The sequence below is a fragment of the Triplophysa rosa genome, linkage group LG18 (genome assembly GCF_024868665.1).
Source record: "Triplophysa rosa linkage group LG18, Trosa_1v2, whole genome shotgun sequence".
NCBI classification, from domain to species: domain Eukaryota; kingdom Metazoa; phylum Chordata; class Actinopteri; order Cypriniformes; family Nemacheilidae; genus Triplophysa; species Triplophysa rosa.
Genome location: NC_079907.1, coordinates 17,411,278 through 17,435,215, shown reverse-complemented (window position 1 = coordinate 17,435,215; position 23,938 = coordinate 17,411,278). Strand labels below are relative to the sequence as shown.

At 40.6% G+C, this 23,938-nt stretch overlaps 1 protein-coding gene and 1 long non-coding RNA gene across 3 annotated transcripts in view; both read left to right on the top strand.

Annotated features, from left to right (window-relative positions):
- Positions 1–23,938, top strand: part of LOC130568899 (zinc transporter ZIP11-like) — a 205,775-nt gene that overhangs the window by 125,146 nt on the left and 56,691 nt on the right. For both annotated transcript variants that reach the window (XM_057358124.1, XM_057358123.1), the window contains exon 6: positions 15,787–15,954. In XM_057358124.1, the coding sequence (XP_057214107.1) occupies positions 15,787–15,954 (168 nt within the window). The remainder of the gene's footprint in view (positions 1–15,786; positions 15,955–23,938) is intronic.
- Positions 11,376–14,007, top strand: LOC130568900 (uncharacterized). The gene is made up of 3 exons (XR_008964764.1): positions 11,376–12,088; positions 12,478–12,513; positions 13,520–14,007. It is a non-coding gene; the product is annotated as an uncharacterized LOC130568900 (long non-coding RNA).

Here is a 23,938-nt window from a genome sequence, read left to right as displayed (position 1 = left end):
TTGCATTGCTGTTGGAATATGAAGTTGCGTTGTATCCGTGCTGTATCCATTTTTAATATTGTCTGTTCTAATAGAGTCTGATTTGCCGCTGTAGGTTCAGAGCATTTTTTCATTGTGACATTGGTAATGTAGCTGGTGTGGGTGTCTAGATGGAAGAGAATTACATCTTGATTGAATGCGTCTAATAACATCCTTCCTAATCAATGGAATCAGAGCAGTTTTTCACATTCTTCCTCAGCATCATCTAGCACCCGTCTGCCAGTGTGTGAGGCTGTGGCTGGGAGTATGGTGGAAAAATGCCCAGTGGTGCTGGAGAGGATGATTGGCACCTTCCAGTGCAAAACTGAGCTTTAAATCTATATTTTTTACATTTCAAGGGAATTTTGTTTTTTGAACATGTAGAAATGCTGAAAGGTTTGTGTGAGGGTTAGGTTTAGAGGTAGGGTGAGGGCATAGACTATACAGTTTGTACAGTATAAAAATCATAACATCATTGCAAAGTTCCCATAAAACATGAAAACCCAATGTGTGAATGGTGTGTGATGTAAAGAAGCTGGCCAGTAGAGGGTGCTGATGTCATCTGCATTTTTCCTGGGTAACAAGAAATTTAGCTTCCTTAACTCAAACCTTTTATCTGTAAACACACATTTCTCAAGCTTGAGTTTCTTTTTTCTATACATTTAAAGGGAACCCAATGGACTTATATTTGTCATGGACTCAGATTTTAGCATTTCTCTAGATGATAAAGTTTCTATAACTGTACAAAGCTCATTAATATTTTATGAGGCAAGCCTGAGGCAGTTTATGACTGGCTGGCTGTTTTACCTTTGGCACAGCAATTTAAAGGGTTAAATCATACAAAAATGAAATTGTGTTCTACAGAAGAAAGAGTCATATACAGTTTTAAATGACATGTGGAAGAATAAATGATCGCAGAATTTTTGTGTAAACCTTTTTAACCCTGCAAAAGTGATACTAACCCCAAGCAGGGTTTCATAACCCAAAATCAAAGTGATGCTAAAATAATTTTTACCCAGGGTTAAAAGCAGAGTTTAAAAAGTGTTTTAAGCAATGTGCTTTAAAGCCCTTAGATTTTTTAAAAAGTGCTATAGAAGTCCAAATGACTCCAAATCACCTGACACCGAAGTTACAGACCCCTGGGCGCAATTATTTTGTGGACCTGAACTGGCCTTATTTGTTTTTTTTTTATCATGCCAACACACAAAGTACTAATGTTCACATTGCATTGTGTGCATGAGTGTATGAAGCATATGTGGTGTTTAGGATGTACAGATTCAATGTGTGGATGTGCATATTTATAGCAATAAATTCCATATACACATTCACATTCAAAATGTTCAAATTGTCCGATTATGTATTTAAAATAATTGAAGAAATGACGAGTTAGGAGTAAAAATGATAGCGTAGATAAGAGATCAGAGCTCTGCTGAATTTTGTCACCAAGGACACAAACCCTGGTTATACATATTGCATACATTGCAGACATACACACACATCTGTTGCTGTTTTTGTGAGAACGTGCTCAGGTGTTGCGCATCTTGTCGGGAATGTCAGTTGGTAAATCCGCCGGCCTCCCCAAAAGCGCCATTGTGCCCTCTTCCCTTAATGCAGGTCCCCTTCGAGAGAATTGGGATGGACCTCATCGGGCCATTAGAACGATCAGCAAGAGGACATCGCTTTGCATTAGTTCTGGTGGACTATACAACACGATATCCCCAGGCCACTCCGCAGCATCTCCGCCAAGCGTGTTGCGGATGCGCTATTTCACCTAATTTACCATGTGGGGATCCCCGGTAGATCCTCACGGATCAAGGCACGGCGTTCATGTCACATACGCTACGCGAACTATATGAGTTGTTGGGCATTAAGTCGATTCGCACCAGCGTTTTTCACCCACAAACGGACGGTCTGGTGGAACGATTTAATCGCACGTTGAAAACCATGATTAGTAAGTTCGTTCACGAGGACACCAAAAATTGGGATAAATGGTTGGAACCCCTCTTATTCGATGTGCGGGAGGTCCCGCAAGCCTCCATGGGGTTTTCCCCCTTCAAGCTTCTTTATGGACGGCAGCCCCGAGGGGTTTTAGACGTTCTGAAAGAAACTTGGGACGACGGACCTTCTCAAAGTAAAAGCGAAATTCAGTATGTACTGGACCTAAGATCAAAACTCCACACATTGGGGCAGCTGTCTATGGAGATTTTGTTACAGGCCCAGCACAAACAAAGCCGGCTATATAACAGGGGAACCAATTTGCGAAAATTTGTACCAAAGTGCTTGTATTGCTCCCTACTTCGAGTTCCAAATTACTTGCGAAGTGGCAAGGACCGTTTGAGGTCACGCAGCAAGTCGGAGATCTCGATTATGAGGTCGTGTGAACAGATAGAGGGGGGTCAAATTTACCACCTCAACCTCCTAAAAATATGGAGCGAGGCGGAGTCAGTGATGCTGGCGATGATAGTGAGTGGAGAGGAAGATCTTGGGCCAGAAGTGAACACTAAAACACGATCTCTCGCTCTGGCCCCGGGGGGAGATCATCTCTCACCCTCATAGCTCACTGACGTGGCCAAGTTGCAGACGTGTTCTTCCCCTCTACCCGGTCGAACGAATCTCATTCAGCACCATATTGAAACTGAGCAAGCGTCGTTGTGCACAGCCGGCCCTGTCGTTTACCTGAGCACAAGAAAAAAGTGGTTCAGACGGAATTAGACGCAATGCTCAAAATGGGAGACGGACTGCTGACTGGCTGTTACAAGAAGGAGAGAAACGACACAGAGATTCTTATGGACATTTATTGAAGCACGATTGTGCGTTTTGTTTTGTTTGATTACCTGACTGTGAGATTCAGTGCAAATAAAAGCCGGCAGCAGTCCAACCGACCTCGTCCTCTTCCTTCCTATTCTTTTGAACGTGTTACACATAGTATACTATGGCCACCATAACATGACATGGAAACATTCATACCTGAAATAACTATGCTCCATCAATTCATTAGGGTTGGTTGTTGGGTGGGGTGCGATGGGTCTGGGGGAATCCTCCCCATAATAATTTTTTATTTTATTTTAACATTTAAACTATGCATTCTGGCACACTCTGACAAGAAAAAAGACAATATTTATTTCAAATAAAAAAAACTGTCACACCAGCCATAATTTGCTGGTCAAAATTGATTTCTTTAGTCTTTTGGCCTTCACAGGTTTTTCAAGTGCACTTATCACATGATGTATGACCTAGGTGAAGCTTATACACAAATAAGACCCATGCTGCTGGCATAATAAGTTGGAATGCGCATGGTCTAACTTTGAGCTACAGGGAAAAGAAGTGAAAAATATAGATTTTGGTCGAATGTGAAATTTTCATATAAGTACATTGCCTTCGTCTCACGATCCCAATGCTCCGAGTCGTAATTAAACATCTAAAATGATATTTATTTGTCTACGTTTCTGAGAGGTGCACCTTCCTAAGTCTTTCCTAATACAAAGGATGCGTGTCCATAGGAAGCCAAGCGCTTGCGCATCTGATGTTTTGTTTTCGATTTTAAAACATGCAGGATTGAGAAAATAATGTGCGGGAATGTTTAAAGAGTTTAAGAGTTATTATGATACTGATGTTTAAGAGAGATAAAGTGCTATAGTTATAAGAGTTATAAGAGTTATAGTTATAAGAGTTATAAGAGCTCTAAAAGAAAAAAAATATTAAGAGTTCAAAAAGCAGAAACCGTAAACAAAAGAAAGTAATCCGCGCGGCTCCTGACGACAGATTAATGTTGTAACGAGGAAGGCGGGACGAGAGCCATGAGAGACCGGTGCAACGCGCAGCTGACACTCATTATCACTCGCATCACCAGCCTCGCAACGTGCCCTCACGGCTCTTGTCCCGCCTTTCTCGTTACAAATGTATTATGAAGCAAATTGATCGGTCTCTAAAATAAATATTAAATATCATCTGTAAACTAGAGCTTCTGCGACTGAAACTTCGGACGAATATCAATCGCACCCAAGTGCCTTACTCACTTAGGGCAGAGCTCTAGAAGTGGAAATTCGAAAGGGAGATTGGCAACTGTATCTCGTGACAGCCGTTTCGATCACACGGGCGAACTGAATAAATATCAACGCCATTTTCTCTTTAACCGAGATGACACTTCGCGTTCGTCCCTTTCAGCAATGCTTTACACAGGCGCAAAAATTATGTTTAGAACGTGCTTTTCCTGCCGCATCCGCGCCTGATGCTATGATGTTAACTGTATCTGTGCATTGAATGTTCAAAATATGGCACCCGAGGACTTACATTTTATAAATCACCAAGGACCACCCCCACTCCGGGTGAAAACCATAGACTGTATAAAACATGGACGTATTGTCCGTGACGTCACCCATAGGTTTCTGAGGAGCTGTTTTTAAACTTAAAGTCAGCGGAGCCGGCCGTCGCCATCTAAGCACCGTATCACTCCTGAATAATCAAAAATGGGCAAAGAGGCGGGATGTGGTTGGAGCTGAGGTGCCTGGTTGTTGAAACCACTTGTCTCTCAATGTTTACCTCATGAAGGGTAAAACTAGCTATATAGACCAAAAACATTTTTTATACCAGGCTGTAAACATGTTTTTTTCTGCTGTAAAGTTCCCCATTTTAGTGTGAGTTTTAGGAGCGAATCGATGAATTGCAGTTTAAGGCACTTTCGTTTTTTACATTTAGTCATTTAGCAGACGCTTTTATACAAAGCGACTTACAGAGAGTTCAGGGAGCAATAAGCGATATGTCATACAGGAGCAATAATACAATAGGTGCTAATACAAAGTTACTAGTTTCAACAAATGCTAGACCACTACCTGTTGAGAGAAAGAACGAGGGTTAGTCTTTTTTGCTCATTTGTCTGTCAAGTATTCACAGAAGAGATGGTTTTTAAGTAGTTTCTTGAATGTTGTGCGAGATGTGGTTGACCGGACTGAGTTAGGAAGACTGTTCCTCCAGGAAGGAGTTGTGAAGGAGAATGAGCGGGAAAGTGATTACTGCCCTTTTGAGAAGGCAATACAAGACGCCGCTCGTTTGCTGAATGCAGGGTTCTTGATGGGGTGTAGGAGGGTGTGAAAGTATGCCGGTGCAGATCCAGTGATAGTCCTGTAGGCAAGCATTAGTGACTTGAATCTGTTACGGGCTTCAACCGGTAGCCAGTGGAGAGAGATGAAAAGGGGTGTCACATGAGCCCTTTTGGGCTGTTGGAAGACTAGGCGTGCTGCTGCGTTCTGAAGCAGCTGGAGTGGTTTGATAGCCTTTGCAGGAAGACCAGCAAGGAGAGCATTGCAGTAGTCCAACCTTGAGATTACCAGGACCTGGACAAGGAGTTGTGCCGCATGCTCAGTGAGATAGGGTCTAACCTTTCTAATGTTAAATAAGGCATATCGGCATGACCAATGTGATCATTGAAGGACAGCTGTTCATCAAATATGACTCCGATAGCAGCGGTCCAAGCACCGATCCCTGAGGGACCCCAGTGATCATGTGGTGAGCAGTGGAAAGTGAGCCCCTCCATGACACCCTGAAGGATCTGCCGGAGAGGTAGAATTTGAACCAGCGGAGAGGAGTGCCCGAGATTCCTAGAGATGACAGGGTTGCTAGCAGTATTGACTAGGGATACCACAATACTCAATATAATATTGAACCATTCGGTACGACCTCCACGGCTCAATATGTTGTAAGTGAATTTGCGGTTTTACGGTTTTGCATTTAAATTTTTCTGTGCGATTAATTACACTGTGAACTGGCTCTGTCCGTGTTTGTCTGTATGCTGAGATAGATAAATGCATCCCCACGAGTAATATCTAATAGCAAATGGTTGTCGGGCAGTGAGGCGAGACTGCCTGCAACACGAGAAGCAATGTGCTGTTGAGTATAATGCTGACGAACAGACGTGGGCTGGCTTTATTGTATACCCGTTGTGATAATGTCCAAATTTGGCACATCAAGAATGTATTTTTACACTGCATACGAAAGCAGCACGTTCGCGTTGCTCTCAGCACATGCAGAAAGAGCGTCTACAGCACCATGCCAAAGTCCGTTTAACGAAAGTCATGCCACTCACCGGCCTTTCGGACAGCTATTTACGTCATAGCAAGAGCGCCTCCAAGCAGCTATTTAGCATTGCATTTCTTCCAATTTATTGCAATGGCAGTGGCGCACCTTGTTAATATATTATCTTTGGCCTTTCCCATTGAGCACACGTTTACTTCGATTACAGCAATCGCAAGTTTTGCATTACGTCATTTTAAATACTCTGATGTGCAAAACCTTATTTTACTGGCATGTTGATGAACAGTAAACCAAAAACTGCTGTGAGCCGCCAGTGTAAATCTTTACATTTATTCAATACACCAGGAAGTTGTACAAGTTGATTTTTGCTTAAAGACAATAAAATAAGTCGAGTAAAATAAAGAGAATTTCAGTAAAATTGTTTTGTTAAAAAAGTTTTTACTGTTCCTGTCACATAAGCATAAAACAATGAAAAAACACTTTAATGTGCCGAAGCCATCACAACCGAATCGAACCGAGAACCATGGGTGAAAAACCGAGGTTCATATTGAACCGTGGGTGAGCTGTATTGTTGCATCCCTAGTACTGACAGTGTCAAACGCTGCAGATAGGTCTAGCAGAATCAGGACCGAGGATTTAGATTCCCCATTGGCTAGCCGCAGTGCTTCTGTGACCGATAGCAGTGCAGTCTCAGTGGAGTGGTTTGTTTTGAAGCCAGACTGCGGCGAATTTCGCCGAAAAGCGGCTAGTTTGCAGATATGATTGTCTGTATTGCCGCAGGTATAGCGTGTCAGATCTCATATTTCATATGTACTCATTTGACCTCAGCTGTAAAGTGTTTACGAACAGGAAGTTCTTATTTGTTATTAAATTGTCACACATGCTTCTTTTACCCAAACTGTAATATGCTTTCAGAATGATTCATGAGTCATGACTGATTGCTTGAGACAAGTTTCTGCCTCCTGTTGACAAGCAGTGCCAAGCAAATGTAAATAAGTGATATGGGATGTAGCCAGTGAACGAAATTTGCATATTGTCGAGAAACTCTAAAATAAACAGTAATCAAGAGAAAAGTTGGACACCCACTGACAAAATATGATAGACCCAAATAGTGTCCTGGTCTTCTCTGCCACGCTGTTGTGACCTTTAAATAATAATGTGTTTGCTTTGAAGAAATTTAGTTTTTGGTTTATGACATTTATTATGACTATTATATGTTGGTGGGGAAAATATCATGCTTGTCTGTTTGCATGGATTCACTAGCTGCTTCATTAAATTGTTGTGCCCTCCATATCCTCGGGAACTAAACTGTTAAGGCCGCAGTGGTACACACAGATTTAGTGCTTGGATTAGATGATGATCTCTAAAGGTCTACTTAAATCTCTGCTAGTGTGTGGGTCATTTTTGTGAATTTGGTAAAGCAAGTAGGGAAAATGTTTAAGTATAAAAGGTGTATATGGGTAGTTGACAAATAAACCACACATGTCCTATAGTGTGACAGCAAAAATGTAGAAAAAACAAACCATGAAAATGAATCTCTCTTATGCTATTTTACGCTAACAGCAAAAATATGTTGGGAGATTTGTCACCATGGGTGTAAAAATGATAACTTTCCAGGTGAACATACAGGTCTATCTTTGCTAGTGTTAAACCAACACTGACCAACGTGTTTCTTATACAAACACCCTGTTAGTGTCACTCGAGGTGTTGATAAATTATTACTCCTAAGTGTAAACATTGAACACTTTATAGTGATAACCCTTATCTCATGCACCCACACTGTAAAAATAAAAGGTGCCTCAAATATCCTGTTGTGTACTCAAAGAACCTTAAACCTTATTTTAAGTGCTTCAAAGCTCCTTTTCTCATAATAGGGTTATTGGTGGAACCATTTAGTCTTTGTGGTTCTTCCAGGAACTTATAAGATCCTTGAATAACCCCATATTCAGTTGTGAAGTTCTGGAGTCACCTTTTCACTACACTGGGACCTCAAAGTGCTTTGCGGGTTATTGAAGGTAATCACATTTTAAAAAATGGTTCTTGTAAGATCTGTAAACTTGTAAGTGGTTCCTGGAGAATCTCTCTTGTACAAGACACACTGTAAAAATGAAAGGTTCTTTGAGGAACCATTTGGGGTTCTTCACATTGCCACACCGGCGGAACCCTCAGGGGAAACTCAAGGCACCACTTCACGAAGGGCGGTTCTCTGAGGAACCCTCAAGGCTTCTTGGGGATCCTTTTTATTAAAATGGTCTGGAACCATCTTGGGTGCTTCAAGGCACCATTTCACAGTTTATATTTGCTATTCACAATATTTTAATATGCAGAAATACTACTAAAAGCAAATACAAAGCAAACATTTTATTGATAAACAACAACAATTTACATTGAATAAATATTCACAAAATAGTAAATATTGTACATTACAATTCTAAATTCATGAAATCAAATGTATAATTAATACTGTGTTGGTGATATTGTTATAAATGAAAACAACATCTTAACAAAACTAACCAAATAATCTGCCTTAACTTTAAATATAAATACAGAAATATTTCAGGTACTTTGTACAAATGTACAATTGTAAAAAAGTCCAGCAAAAAAGTAGTCTCTCATAGCAAGGCCTACACCCATGGTAAAGTTGTAATTTGCCAAAAAGCAAATCCTTGCGAGCAAGAAAAAAACAATGCTGTTCTCTCCAAATGGGTTTCCTGCTATTACCAGGTGGTGTTAGGATCCAAAGTCAAAATAATTTCTATAGTGCATTTCACAATTTTGTATTGCTAAAGTAGATATGTATTTATGGCAAAAAGAGAACAGGAGCTGCGCCTGTTGGCCTTAGGTGTCCCAGGCAGTGCAAGGATGAGCATCAGGGTGGGCTGGGTCTGTTGGCCTTGGGTGTCCCTGGGAATAAGACATGGATACAAAAAAGAGGGATTAAGATAACGTCTCAAAACATTACATTTAATCATTTAGCACATCACAAATTGGTTTACAAATGTAACAATAAACAAAATATTACAATGCCTGTTAGTCACTGCTTTGGTCTATGGTTAAGGAGTACAGTAGGCTATTTATATCAACAATCCACTTTATTCCGATTTTTTCATTGTCAGTGATAGGGTTGCACGGTGTTCCGGTGCTACGGTAGCATCGCGATGCTAAAGCTTCAAAATACCGGTAGTATCGTAGTACCGTAGTTAATGTTGCATATGCGCATTAATATTTATTTGAACACTTACATCTGCCTTTTTGCGGTGTTTATCTCCTAAATGAATGTGTGTTTTAAATGTCTCGGGCGAGTTGATGATTCAAATTGGCGATTTGAACGAGTTGGTTAAATGATTCACTAACTCAGTGGAAAATTGACGCCACCTACTGGCCGTTTTAGTTCTGCATTTAAAGTAAGCCTAATATTTCCCTTTATAAAGACTGCTGTATCAATTAAATTTGTCCAACATTTGAATTAGTTCCTACGTGAAAAATGATCTAGTGTACTTTAGTATTTACTACAGTAAACTACTAAAACTCATAGATACTAGTGTTTTTGAGTCTTATCATAGTAAATATTTAAGTATACTACAGTATTTACAAATGACTAAATGTAAATGTATTTGCTACAATTTATCAAATTACTACAGTTAATACAACAACATATTCTAGTGCAAAGTATAATACAGTTTACTATAGTAAATACAAAATGTTCAATCTAAATCTGTGTTTTTGTGTATAGATTTGAATTATATGGCACAGCATCGTGATACTACTTGGTATCGAGATACTTCAGCTGGTATAGTATCGTAAGACATGTTTATGGTACCGTGACAACCCTAGTCAGTGAGTGTTTTTACATGTGCAAATATAACAAATAACATAACAATAAAAATATCATAATAAATATAATACTTACTTTTTTTGTCTACTCAACTGGAAAATACTGAAAATTCTGAGGAAAAAGGATAAAAACAGAACTGAATATGATAAAAATATTTAATTACAGGCAATTTATGTAACATGGGTGGGGAAACCATTCAACACAAACAACAAGAAAAAAAAGAGCTATACATTCACTAAAAGTGAACATAATAGCTAAAAGTGGCTAAAAGTCATTGTTTGTCATTTAACACCAATTTAACGTTAGCCCCACAAGCTTCATCATTAACTTATATTCGTTAGCATCTCGGCTAAAACAAGCGCTGTCTACACTGTATAAAATAAGTAAACGGTTTAAACAGCCAAAAACGGCCATACAATTAGACGTGTCAGAGTACACATTTGTATAAATAGTATATAGTTAATATATTTCAGTTATTTATATATTTTTACTTTACTTACCTCCAATGGGACAGTCGAGAGGTTGTTGCCATCCGTTATTTTGAATTCCCGCCTGTGGCGCGAGAGGACACCGGTGAAAACTCGTACACCTCGTGTGTGCCAGTCAGATGTTTGATCGCAGACGGAACGGCGTATGACATCAAAGCACAGTGAGAGCTATTTGTGAACTGACTGCCCTGTATGCTTTAGAAATGCTATTCTAATGCCGTATGCGTTTTGTCATAAGGTGATCGGTCTGCGCAGAGCTGGAAAAAGTTAAACACACATATTACTAACGAAAGCGCCACATGCATTGACGCTGCGACATTGGGCCAACAGCGCCACAGTACTGTGGAGGGCGAGACTGCACAATAAACACACAGAGCAGCTGCAGTTTGTTTGAATGGAAAACACAACAACATTACATTTTCAAAAGATTTCAGTGATTTAGGATTTATGGAATGAATAGTTATTGAATGATAGTTTTGTCTCCAATTAATATAATATCAATATTAATAAATATAAAAGAATTAAAAGCTTGCTGAATTTTTCAAAATAACATTTAGCCTTTTCTAATCATGTGCATGATTTTAAAATGTGTGTTCACATAGCAGGGACCACAAACCAAACTTTGGCCTATTCTTATAAAGCATCAAAATGATCAGTCTAAAAATCCCCATTTCATGCAGAATTTTGGGGGGTTCCTCTAGATACTGTCATGTACAAGAGAGATTCTCCAGGAACCACTTACAAGTTTACAGATCTTACAAGAACCATTTTTTAGAATGTGAGTACCTTCAATAACCCGCAAAGCACTTTGAGGTCCCAGTGTAGTGAAAAGGTGACTCCAGAACTTCAAACTGAATTGGGTTATTCAAGAATCTCCTAGGTTCCTGGAAGAACCACAAAGACTATAAATGGTTCCACCAATAACCCTATTATGAGAAAAGGAGCTTTGAAGCACTTAAAATAAGGTTTAAGGTTCTTTGAGTACACAACAGGATATTTGAGGCACCTTTTATTTTTACAGTGCAGTATCTAGAGGAACCCCCCAAAATTCTGCATGAAATGGGGATTTTTAGACTGATCATTTTGATGCTTTATAAGAATAGGCCAAAGTTTGGTTTGTGGTCCCTGCTATGTGAACACACATTTTAAAATCATGCACATGATTAGAAAAGGCTAAATGTTATTTTGAAAAAATTCAGCAAGCTTTTAATTCTTTTATATTTATTAATATTGATATTATATTAATTGGAGACAAAACTATCATTCAATAACTATTCATTCCATAACATCCTAAATCACTGAAATCTTTTGAAAATGTAATGTTGTTGTGTTTTCCATTCAAACAAACTGCAGCTGCTCTGTGTGTTTATTGTGCAGTCTCGCCCTCCACAGTACTGTGGCGCTGTTGGCCCAATGTCGCAGCGTCAAGGCATGTGGCGCTTTCGTTAGTAATATGTGTGTTTAACTTTTTCCAGCTCTGCGCAGACCGATCACCTTATGACAAAACGCATACGGCATTAGAATAGCATTTCTAAAGCATACAGGGCAGTCAGTTCACAAATAGCTCTCACTGTGCTTTGATGTCATACGCCGTTCCGTCTGCGATCAAACATCTGACTGGCACGCACGAGGTGTACGAGTTTTCACCGGTGTCCTCTCGCGCCACAGGCGGGAATTCAAAATAACGGATGGCAACAACCTCTCGACTGTCCCATTGGAGGTAAGTAAAGTAAAAATATATAAATAACTGAAATATATTAACTATATACTATTTATACAAATGTGTACTCTGACACGTCTAATTGTATGGCCGTTTTTGGCTGTTTAAACCGTTTACTTATTTTATACAGTGTAGACAGCGCTTGTTTTAGCCGAGATGCTAACGAATATAAGTTAATGATGAAGCTTGTGGGGCTAACGTTAAATTGGTGTTAAATGACAAACAATGACTTTTAGCCACTTTTAGCTATTATGTTCACTTTTAGTGAATGTATAGCTCTTTTTTTTCTTGTTGTTTGTGTTGAATGGTTTCCCCACCCATGTTACATAAATTGCCTGTAATTAAATATTTTTATCATATTCAGTTCTGTTTTTATCCTTTTTCCTCAGAATTTTCAGTATTTTCCAGTTGAGTAGACAAAAAAAGTAAGTATTATATTTATTATGATATTTTTATTGTTATGTTATTTGTTATATTTGCACATGTAAAAACACTCACTGACTAGGGTTGTCACGGTACCATAAACATGTCTTACGATACTATACCAGCTGAAGTATCTCGATACCAAGTAGTATCACGATGCTGTGCCATATAATTCAAATCTATACACAAAAACACAGATTTAGATTGAACATTTTGTATTTACTATAGTAAACTGTATTATACTTTGCACTAGAATATGTTGTTGTATTAACTGTAGTAATTTGATAAATTGTAGCAAATACATTTACATTTAGTCATTTGTAAATACTGTAGTATACTTAAATATTTACTATGATAAGACTCAAAAACACTAGTATCTATGAGTTTTAGTAGTTTACTGTAGTAAATACTAAAGTACACTAGATCATTTTTCACGTAGGAACTAATTCAAATGTTGGACAAATTTAATTGATACAGCAGTCTTTATAAAGGGAAATATTAGGCTTACTTTAAATGCAGAACTTAAACGGCCAGTAGGTGGCGTCAATTTTCCACTGAGTTAGTGAATCATTTAACCAACTCGTTCAAATCGCCAATTTGAATCATCAACTCGCCCGAGACATTTAAAACACACATTCATTTAGGAGATAAACACCGCAAAAAGGCAGATGTAAGTGTTCAAATAAATATTAATGCGCATATGCAACATTAACTACGGTACTACGATACTACCGGTATTTTGAAGCTTTAGCATCGCGATGCTACCATAGCACCGGAACACCTTGCAACCCTTTCACTGACAATGAAAAAATCGGAATAAAGTGGATTGTTGATATAAATAGCCTACTGTACTCCTTAACCATAGACCAAAGCAGTGACTAACAGGCATTGTAATGTTTTGTTTATTGTTACATTTGTAAACCAATTTGTGATGTGCTAAATGATTAAATGTAATGTTTTGAGACGTTATCTTAATCCCTCTTTTTTGTATCCATGTCTTATTCCCAGGGACACCCAAGGCCAACAGAACCAGCTCCAGCCCGCCCTGATGCTCATCCTTGCACTGCCTAGGACACCTAAGGCCAACAGCCGCAGCTCCTGTTCTCTTTTTGCCATAAATACATATCTACTTTAGCAATACAAAATTGTGAAATGCACTATAGAAATTATTTTGACTTTGGATCCTCACACCACCTGGTAATAGCAGGAAACCCATTTGGAGAGAACAGCATTGTTTTTTTTCTTGCTCGCAAGGATTTGCTTTTTGGCAAATTACAACTACTACCATTGGTGTAGGCCTTGCTATTAGAGACTACTTTCTTGCTGGACTTTTTTACAATTGTACATTTGTACAAAGTACCTGAAATATTTCTGTATTTATATTTAAAGTTAAGGCAAATTATTTGGTTAGTTTTGTTAAGATGTTGTTTTCATTTATAACAATATCACCAACACAGTATTAATTATACATTTGATTTCATGAATTTAGAATTGTAATGTACAATATTTACTATTTTGTGAATATTTATTCAATGTAAATTGTTGTTGTTTATCAATAAACTGTTTGCTTTGTATTTGCTTTTAGTAGTATTTCTGCATATTAAAGTATTGTGAATAGCAAGTATAAACTGTGAAATGGTGCCTTGAAGCACCCAAGATGGTTCCAGACCATTTTAATAAAAGGGATCCCCAAGAAGCCTTGAGGGTTCCTCAGAGAACCGCCCTTCTTGAAGCGGTGCCTTGAGTTTCCCCTGAGGGTTCCGCCGGTGTGGCAATGTGAAGAACCCCAAATGGTTCCTCAAAGAACCTTTCATTTTTACAGTGCAGGGTATTGATTTAATGTTAATTAAACATTGCAAATACTTTGTAACTTATAAAACATGTAAATTAATGTATCTCACAAAAAGTAATATAAATGCATTTATTGAATTACATGTATTGAATAGTGCATGTCTTTCATTGGTAAGCACTGCAATAATAAATTCAAATAAAAAAAAGAAATTAAACATCTCTTGAGTACAGATTTTTAATCAAGATAAGACAGGTTCTCCCATCCTAGGATCACCATCCACCTAAAGGGCGTTTTACAACTCGTGTCCTTCAGATGATTCATAATGAAAGTCATGTTCTTCTGTGTATCACAGTATATTTCCTGTTAAAAATAAAATGTAGACAATGAATATTAATGATTTTTTTACTTCTTCACCAAAGCCTAAGTAGAGGTACTTGCATAGCAAGTAAGATACAAGTCTTCCTATTAGGATCTTTGAAGTATGGGAATATGGTAACAGTTTCAAGGCCATACAGTACATCTCCCGTTGACTTGAGTGATGTGCTTCTGCAACAACAAGCAATATACCATAAAACTTCTGAGCAACACTTCTGAAGAAATTTTAGTACTTTAGATCATTTTTATTAACATTTAATTACATGATGTTTTAAAACACCAAATGTATCACATTAATACTTTAAATAAATACACGTAGCATGGAAGATGGTGTTAGCGTTACGTTTGTACATAAAGTCTAACATTGCATTTCATCCTCCTTGATTTGTCTACAGATTGATTTCATTCTCACCTGTGCTTATCAACCTGTACATTTTCACGTACGTTCCGTTTCTGTGTAAAGTCTACATTTCGTTCTCTCCTGTTCTTCTCAACCTGTCTGTTTTTCACGTGCGTTCTGTTTCTGCTGTTTTCGCTTTCGTTACTGTGCGCCGGCGTGGTTCCATGCTGTGCTTGCGGTGCCTTCGGGGGCTTGGCCCCGTATCACTGCTTGCAGCTATATTTTAAATAGCTCTGTTTGTGTTCATCTGTGGAAAGAATGTGGCATTAGGGTTAATGATGAGACAATTTTCTTTTTGGTTGAACTGATCCTTGAATAAAAATCAAGTTAATTATGGACTAAATACATAAATATTGTGATATATGTTTAATGTCGTCAAACTATTTAGCTGTATTGCCTAGCCCTACTAGTGGGTATTTATTGAGTTTGGCCTGCATTATTGATAGAGATGGCAAAATAATTAAGTTTGGTTCCAAAACGCTAAATTTTACCTAATGTTTAGTATGTTATGTATAATTACTGTATAGCTATAAAACAGTTAAATATACCGTTAAAAATACAGAGACTGATATCGGTGGGATGAATTTGAGAGTTTTTTCATCCAGCCGATTAACAATAAAACGTATTTGCTATTGCTGATTGTGGTGTTGGTTTTATGACCGAATTACTGACAATGATGTTTGACTTTCTAATTCCTTTTTTTTTTAGATAAAATAGAGAATGGTGAGGTGCACCAGAGACGCAGAGGACCCAACACTGGCCATACAGTGGGACAGGAAGTGAACACTAAACCACAGGAGCAGACTGGTCAGACCTCAAGCAGCTGGAGACGGATCGTTCTTCTAATCCTAGCCATCACCATACACAACATTCCTGGTGGGTCTTTTCTTTTCTGACATGTTTCCCTCTATTATTCAAGCACATGTCTGCACAAGGCTATGAATCACTAAAACACAAGGTGTGTAGCGTACATGTTGCCCAATATTAAAAATGATGTTGGCAGCCATTATTTGTCATTTTAGGAGGAAAGCATTTAATTAGACATTTTTCTTCTTCTGGGATGAAAATGACCAGATTGGATGAGATTAACAGTCAGTCACTGAATGTACAGTATATGTCATTATTATTAATGAGACCATATGGCCTTATCCTATAGAAAGACTTTGTCTCACAATTATTCAAGAGCTGAGGCTGAAAAGCAACAAGCTTTTAATAAATGTCCGACACCTAAAAATGTTTTAGAGCAGCAAGCATTTCTTCTTTTTCTTCCATTTACTGGTGGACTAGGCCTCATGAGACTGTGAAGATAATAATCTAGGCCACGCATTAACATGGCATTCACGTGTGTTTTAAAGCAGACTGCTTATATTTACAGAAAATATGTATATAGTAGTGCTGTCAATCGATTAAAAAAATTAATCGGATAAATCACACATTTTTTCTGTGATTAATCACGATTACTCGCACATAACAATTATATTTTAAAATATACTTTTACATTTTAATAATTTCACATTTAATCTTCAAATTGATGTAGAAACAACATATTTCTTTAACAGCATCATTTTATGAAAGCTAACATTTTGATATTAGTATTGTAACTGATGTCTCTATTAAATTGATTATTTTAACATGAATTATAGCCATTCAACAGTATAATTGAGAGCTCATGTAGGAAATATACAGAAATTGAAGGACACTTTACAGTCTTTAATGCTAAATTATAAATTAAATGCAGAAGAATTCTCATTAAAGCTACAAAATCACATTGATTTCTTCTTTTATTTTGTTCTTTGATTAACATTAGTGACAGGAGTCACAGCAGCACGTTTAAGAACGCGGCCCCTTTAAGAGCTGTCTCAGTACGCAGATCTGACCGTCACCGCACTCCCATTTTCACAACACTTTGCATTCATTTAAGATTTTATTTTACACTTTGAAGTCTGTGCTTAAGAAAATGCTAGACAAAACGGGCTTTCTGACATAATCTTGTGTGGTTTTATCCATTCAAGCACGAAAGAGAACTTAACACGGATGCGCTGTCTGACAGAGATTCACCGACGCAGCCTTCAGCCCGTGACTGTTTACACCAGACTGGACCTCGCGTTTTGCCGCGTCCCACAGTTTAGAAGCTGTCTATCTCCATTGAGCGCGTCAAAGCAACTGTTTCAAATCGCGCTTAAGTGGTTTAAAAGCCTGTACACGAATAAGAGCGTGATTACATAATGTAACGCTAGACAAAGGATGTCAAAACAAACGGATGTTGCGTTAATTGCGATAAATATTTTCTGACACGTTAATTTGAAAAAATTAATCGCATGCGTTAACGCGTTAATGTTGACAGCCCTAGTATATAGTCATATATAAAAAAAGTAAATACATTCATACGTTTGTAAAGAACACAAAAAACTCTGCTCTCATTTGTCCTTTGAGTGCATGTGTGAGAATTACGGTGTGTTTTATAAAAGCCTTTGATACTTTGAACTCCATTCAAGTGAAAGAAAACCACCTGGACCACAATCAGTTGTTAAGTTCTCCCATCCTGCTTTCCACATTTTTCCACGTCTACTTATGTTAGTAAGACTGTTCTGAAAAGGGGCCCACGCTTACTGTAAATAGGGTTTTATTAAACATGAAATGTCTCTTCCTTCCTACACAAATGCTTCCATTTCCTCTACAGTACCACCAATATTTTGGCAACACTGTGAGACTTCACAGAGAAGACGGTCTTCCCTCAAATGTCTGTTTGTTAATAATTCCAGCACTGATGTCTTTGCTAAGCTTTCATCATCCCTGAACAGTGAGCAGCATGTGTGAGGTGAATGTTGATGGCAGGAGGGTGTGAGCAGTGCCGCAGGAAGCTGATGACAATCTGTGTTCAGAAGCATGGGAATATTGGCAGAGTGCGACACCAGATGTTTTCGGTGTCCCAGCTCTTGAAAGCCCTTGAAATCTGACACACTTTTCCTAGAAGCCTGCTGGTGACATGTGACCCGTGAAAAGGCCACCAGCTGCGTTTTCAAGTGTGCGCTCAAGCATATGTGTCTACAATGGGGAAGACGCAAGACATTTTTCACACTTTGAATTTAATTCAATAGTGAGCATCACTATGCTCTACTTAACTCTGTGGGGCAGAGCAGTTGAACTGTAAACTGTGCATATTTATTCATTTAAATTAAGACTTTAAGGTTGTTGTGGGGTATTTGTGTCTTTGATACAGTTTTGTTTTGATTTAACTTGATCTTAAAGGGATAGTTCACCCTGTACACGTTTTAAGACCTCCCATCATATTCGGTACACAAATAAAGATATTTTTGATAACATCCGAGAGGTTTCCAGGCCTCCTCATAGACATAATGGTAATAGCTTCTGTTAAGGTCCAAGTACTAAGTACCAAAGACATTGTTAAAATTGTCCACCCATCTGATCATAGTGGTTCAATTGAATTTTTATGAAGCAACGACAGTAATTTATGTGCGCAAAAGAAACAAAAATAACGAGTTTAATCAACATCATCTTCTCCTCCCTGTCAATCTACGATGCTTGTTCATGAGAACATGCGCATCTGGGTTGCGCACTTGAATGCTGCATGACGCATGCGTCGTGGTGGTCTTGTGAACACGTATCAAAGAATAATATGTTTGTAGCGGGTTCGCTAGGGTAAGGAAGGAAGAGGACGAGGTTGGCGAGTCTGACACGAACTTTTATTCCACACGAAACAACAAAAATTAAAGTAAACAGCACATAAATCCACGGCTTTTCCTTCAGCCTGGTTTCAGACGATCCACGTCTAAGAAAGTCCTTCGTTCTCTCTCCTGAGAGGTTTGGTAACGTGGCAGTCCTAGTCTTGTCCGTCTTTCTCTCCCGATTGTGCCTTCCTCGGGTGTTTATATTGTCTCCCCGCGCCCTTACTGGAACGAGAGACAGGTGTTGGCTGTTTGCATTTACTCCACTCACTTACCTCTCGTCTCCTAGCTCTCTCTCCTGCCGCATCCCTCGCTACACCACGCCCCCCTCGCCACATACCCCCACCGCCTGATTCAGGCCGGGGAACCGTCCGGCCTGCAGCCCCCCCCATTCCTGGAGAGGAAGTCGGCTACAACCATTCGCGCCCCCGGCCTGTGGACCACCGGAACTTAAAAGGCTGTAGCGCCAGATACCAACGGGTGATCCTGGCGTTGGTATCTTTCATGCGGTGGAGCCACTGCAGGGGAGCGTGGTCCGAACAGAGGGTGAATTCCCGGCCCAGGAGGTAGTACCTAAGGGTGAGAACAGCCCATCTGATGGCCAAACATTCTTTCTCAATAGTGCTGTACTTAGTCTCTCTCTTGGAGAGCTTGCGGCTAATGTACAGCACTGGCCGCTCCTCACCCCCCACCTCCTGTGCCAGGACAGCACCCAGCCCCCTGTCCGACGCGTCAGTCTGCAACAAGAAAGGGAGAGAAAAGTCAGGAGAGTGTAATAGCGGCCCGCCACACAGGGCAGCCTTCACTTGGGAAAACGCCTGCTGGCACTGCTCTGACCATTGGACCGGATCTGGCGCCTCCTTTTTAGTAAGATCAGTCAGCGGGCTGGTGAGGTCCGAATAGTTGGGCACAAACCGTCTGTAATATCCCGCCAGCCCCAGGAACTGTCTTACCTCCTTTTTGGTCTTGGGACTCGGGCAGGTCGCAACGGCTGCGGTCTTATTAATTTGGGGCCGCACTTGCCCGTGTCCCAAGTGGAAGCCCAGATACCTAACCTCCACCCGCCCAACCGCGCACTTCTTCGGGTTGGCCGTGAGACCGGCCGCCCTCAGCGCTCCCAAAACCGCCCTCAAGTGTTGGATATGCCGCTGCCAGTCGTTGCTATAAATGATGATGTCATCCAGATAAGCAGCGGCATATGCCGTATGGGGTCGGAGGATACGGTCCATGAGGCGCTGAAAGGTGGCCGGCGCTCCGAACAAACCGAACGGAAGCGTCACGAATTGGTGTAACCCGAACGGCGTGGTGAAGGCAGTTTTTTCCTTAGATAATGGCGATAGGGGGATCTGCCAGTACCCTTTCGTTAAGTCCAATGTCGAATAAAACCGAGCCGTGCCTAGCCGATCCAGTAACTCGTCGACCCGTGGCATTGGATAGGCATCGAATTTCGATACCGCGTTCACCTTGCGATAATCCACACAGAACCTGACCGAGCCGTCCGTCTTGGGAACCAAAACTATCGGGCTCGCCCAGTCACTGTTGGATTCTTCTATTACCCCCATCTCGAGCATTGCCGCTAATTCCGTCTGAACCACATTTTTCTTGTGCTCAGGTAAACGGTAGGGCCGGCTACGAACTACCACGCCCGGCACCGTCTCGATATGGTGCTGAATGAGTTTCGTGCGGCCCGGTAGGGGCGAGAACACGTCTGCGAATTCCGCCTGCAACCTGGCTATGTCCGTGAGCTGGGAGGGTGAGAGGTGATCTCCCCCCGGAGCCAGAGCGAGTGATTGCGGTTTTATATTCGCTTCTGGTCCCAGATCATCCTCCCCACTAATTACCGTCGCCAGCATCACGGGTTCCACCTCCTGCCATTTTTTAAGGAGATTGAGGTGGTAAATTTGACGTGCCCCGCTCCTATCTGACCGTATTACTTCATAATCAAGATCTCCTACTTGCCGTGTGACCTTAAACGGCCCTTGCCACTTGGCTAGTAATTTGGAACTCGAGGTGGGGAGTAATACAAGCACTTTTTCTCCCGGTGAAAATTTCCGGAGGTTGGTTCCCCTGTTATACAGCCGGCTCTGTTTGTCCTGGGCCTGTAACAAATTCTCCATAGATAGCCGCCCCAGTGTATGGAGCTTTGTTCTCAGGTCCAGGACATGTTGAATTTCATTCTTGCTGTTGGAGGGTCCGTCCTCCCAAGTCTCTCTCAGGACGTCCAAAACCCCTCGGGGCTGACGTCCAAAGAGAAGCTCGAAGGGGTAAAACCCCGTGGAGGCTTGCGGGACCTCTCGCACAGCGAATAAGAGGGGTTCTAACCATTTATCCCAATTTTTGGCGTCCTCGTGTACGAACTTACGAATCATGGTTTTCAACGTGCGATTAAACCGTTCTACAAGCCCGTCCGTTTGAGGGTGAAAGACGCTGGTACGGACCGATTTAATGCCCAATAATTCATACAACTCGCGTATCGTACGTGACATGAACGCCGTGCCTTGATCCGTGAGGATCTCCCGGGGGATCCCCACGCGGGAGATGACGCGAAACAGTGCCTCCGCCACACTCTTAGCGGAGATGCTGTGGAGCGGCACTGCCTCGGGATATCGGGTTGCATAATCCACTAAGACTAATGCAAATCGATGTCCTCTCGCTGACCGCTCCAATGGCCCGATGAGGTCCATACCAATTCTATCGAAGGGGACCTGCGCAATGGCGCTTTTGGGGAGGCCGGAGGGTTTACCAGCTGACATTCACGACACGAGGCGCACCACCTGCGTACGTTCTCGTGAATGCCCGGCCAAAAAAATCGGGCCATGAGGCGGTTTAGTGTCGAGTTTTGTCCTAAATGCCCCGCCATAGGATTACAATGTGCCGCCTGGAAAAGCATTTCCCGGCGGCCCCGTGGTACCAACAACTGGGTTGTATCTTCCTTTGTTTGAGCGTCTTGGGTCACTCGATACAACCGGTCTTTTATAACTGCAAAATAAGGATAGGAGCGCGGTCGGGCAGGTTGGAGAGGTTGACCGTCCACATAGCGAACCTGTTCCCAGGCGAACTTGAGTGATTCGTCCCGGGTTTCGGCACCAGTGTAGCGGGTTCGCTAGGGTAAGGAAGGAAGAGGACGAGGTTGGCGAGTCTGACACGAACTTTTATTCCACACGAAACAACAAAAATTAAAGTAAACAGCACATAAATCCACGGCTTTTCCTTCAGCCTGGTTTCAGACGATCCACGTCTAAGAAAGTCCTTCGTTCTCTCTCCTGAGAGGTTTGGTAACGTGGCAGTCCAAGTCTCGTCCGTCTCTCTCTCCCGATTGTGCCTTCCTCGGGTGTTTATATTGTCTCCCCGCGCCCTTACTGGAACGAGAGACAGGTGTTGGCTGTTTGCATTTACTCCACTCACTTACCGCTCGTCTCCTAGCTCTCTCTCCTGCCGCATCCCTCGCTACACCACGCCCCCCTCGCCACAATGTTGATTAAACTCGTTATTTTGATTTCTTTTGCGCAAATAAAGTACTCTCGTCCCTTCATAAAAAATAAATTGAACCAATATGATCAGATGGACCAATTTAACAATGTCTTTAGTACTTTTCTGGACCTTGACAGAAGGTATTACCATTAAGTCTACGAGGAGGCCTGGAAACCTCTCGGATGTTATAAAAAGTAAGGGGGGGGGGTTATGTAATTTAGATTTTGGGGTGAACTATCCCTTTAAGGTTGACCTTTGCATAGACAAATTTGTAAACACTTGTGGCTCTGTGATGCTATCAAAACATCACAGTCTGTTCTCCCTTTGAAATTGCATATGGGAGTTTTGTTTATTTTTTATTTGTTTGCTAATGCTAGTGGCACAGAAATCACACACTTCCTCTTTAATTAACTCATAGTGACTCATACCTTCTTTTCAGCTTCTATTTTGTTTTTGTTTTTCAACAGTCTCTTCGATAACTAGACAAATATTGTCAACAGGGTGGATGTTCTGCTCAGGACTAGACATGAGATCAATAGGCTAATATAGCCTATTGAGAGAAGGTTATGAGGTCACAAAAATTGCACTTATATGTTGTGGTTTGGGTGCACTTGTCTTTGAATGCACCAGTCTGCAGTTACACATATAGTCATTGTTTTACAGTTTTGTTATTGGAACATTTTTTGAAACACAATGTGGATGTCAGACCTTTTGTACCAAACTTACTGTTTTTATACGTTTGTGACCTTCTGGACTTTACAGACATCTGTTGAATTTTGTCTATTATCTTGAATAATTATATATGACCTCTAGTAAATGAAATGCTGTGATGTTCTTGTATGTCTGTGTGGGGGTGTGTCTCTAGTTGCATGATTAGGAGTTGACCTTTTCCCCCAGGTCTCTGATGTAAGATCTAAAGTACTTTCGATCTTGAAAAGGTCAAAATGAGAAAAGCATGAAACGTCTGTTCAATAATGCACCTTTGTGTCTCTTTGTTTGGCACCATAGGTTCATAAAGTTATATAGTGACTTTTCTTGGGTGATATAAGCTGTAAATTAGGGAAGGTCTTCAAAAGTTACTACCTGCATTGCTGCATTTGGACTTTAGTTTTGTTGTCTGGGTGTTTATATAGTACATTTACATTTAGTCATTTAGCAGAGGCTTTTATCCAAAGCGACTTACAGATGAGGGAAACAATGGAAGCAATTGGAACAACATAAGGACAACAAAAAGCATAAGTGCAATAAAAGAAAATTGGTCTCATATAGCCTATTACAGTATACAGAGCGAAGTTTTTTTTTTTTTTTTTGAAAGAGTAGAAAAGAACTAGAAGTCAGAACTGATCAGTCAGGTGTTTACGGAAGAGATGTGTTTTCAGACAATTCTTAAAGATGGATACAGAATCTACTGATCTTGTAGCAGCGGGCAGATCATTCCATAAATGTGGAACCGATCCCGAGAAGGTACGAGATTTTTTACCTTTTTGGGATGGCACCACAAGACGTCGTTCGTTTGCAGAGTGTAGGGATCTGGCGGGTATATAAGTCTGCATTAGTGAGTGAAGGTAAGGGGGTGCCAAATCAGTGGTGGTCTTGTAGGCCAGGAGCAGAGTCTTGAATTTGATTCGAGCGACTATAGGGAGCCAATGTAACTTAGTGAAGAGAGGAGTGACGTGCGCTCTCTTCGGTTCAGCACCCCTGTG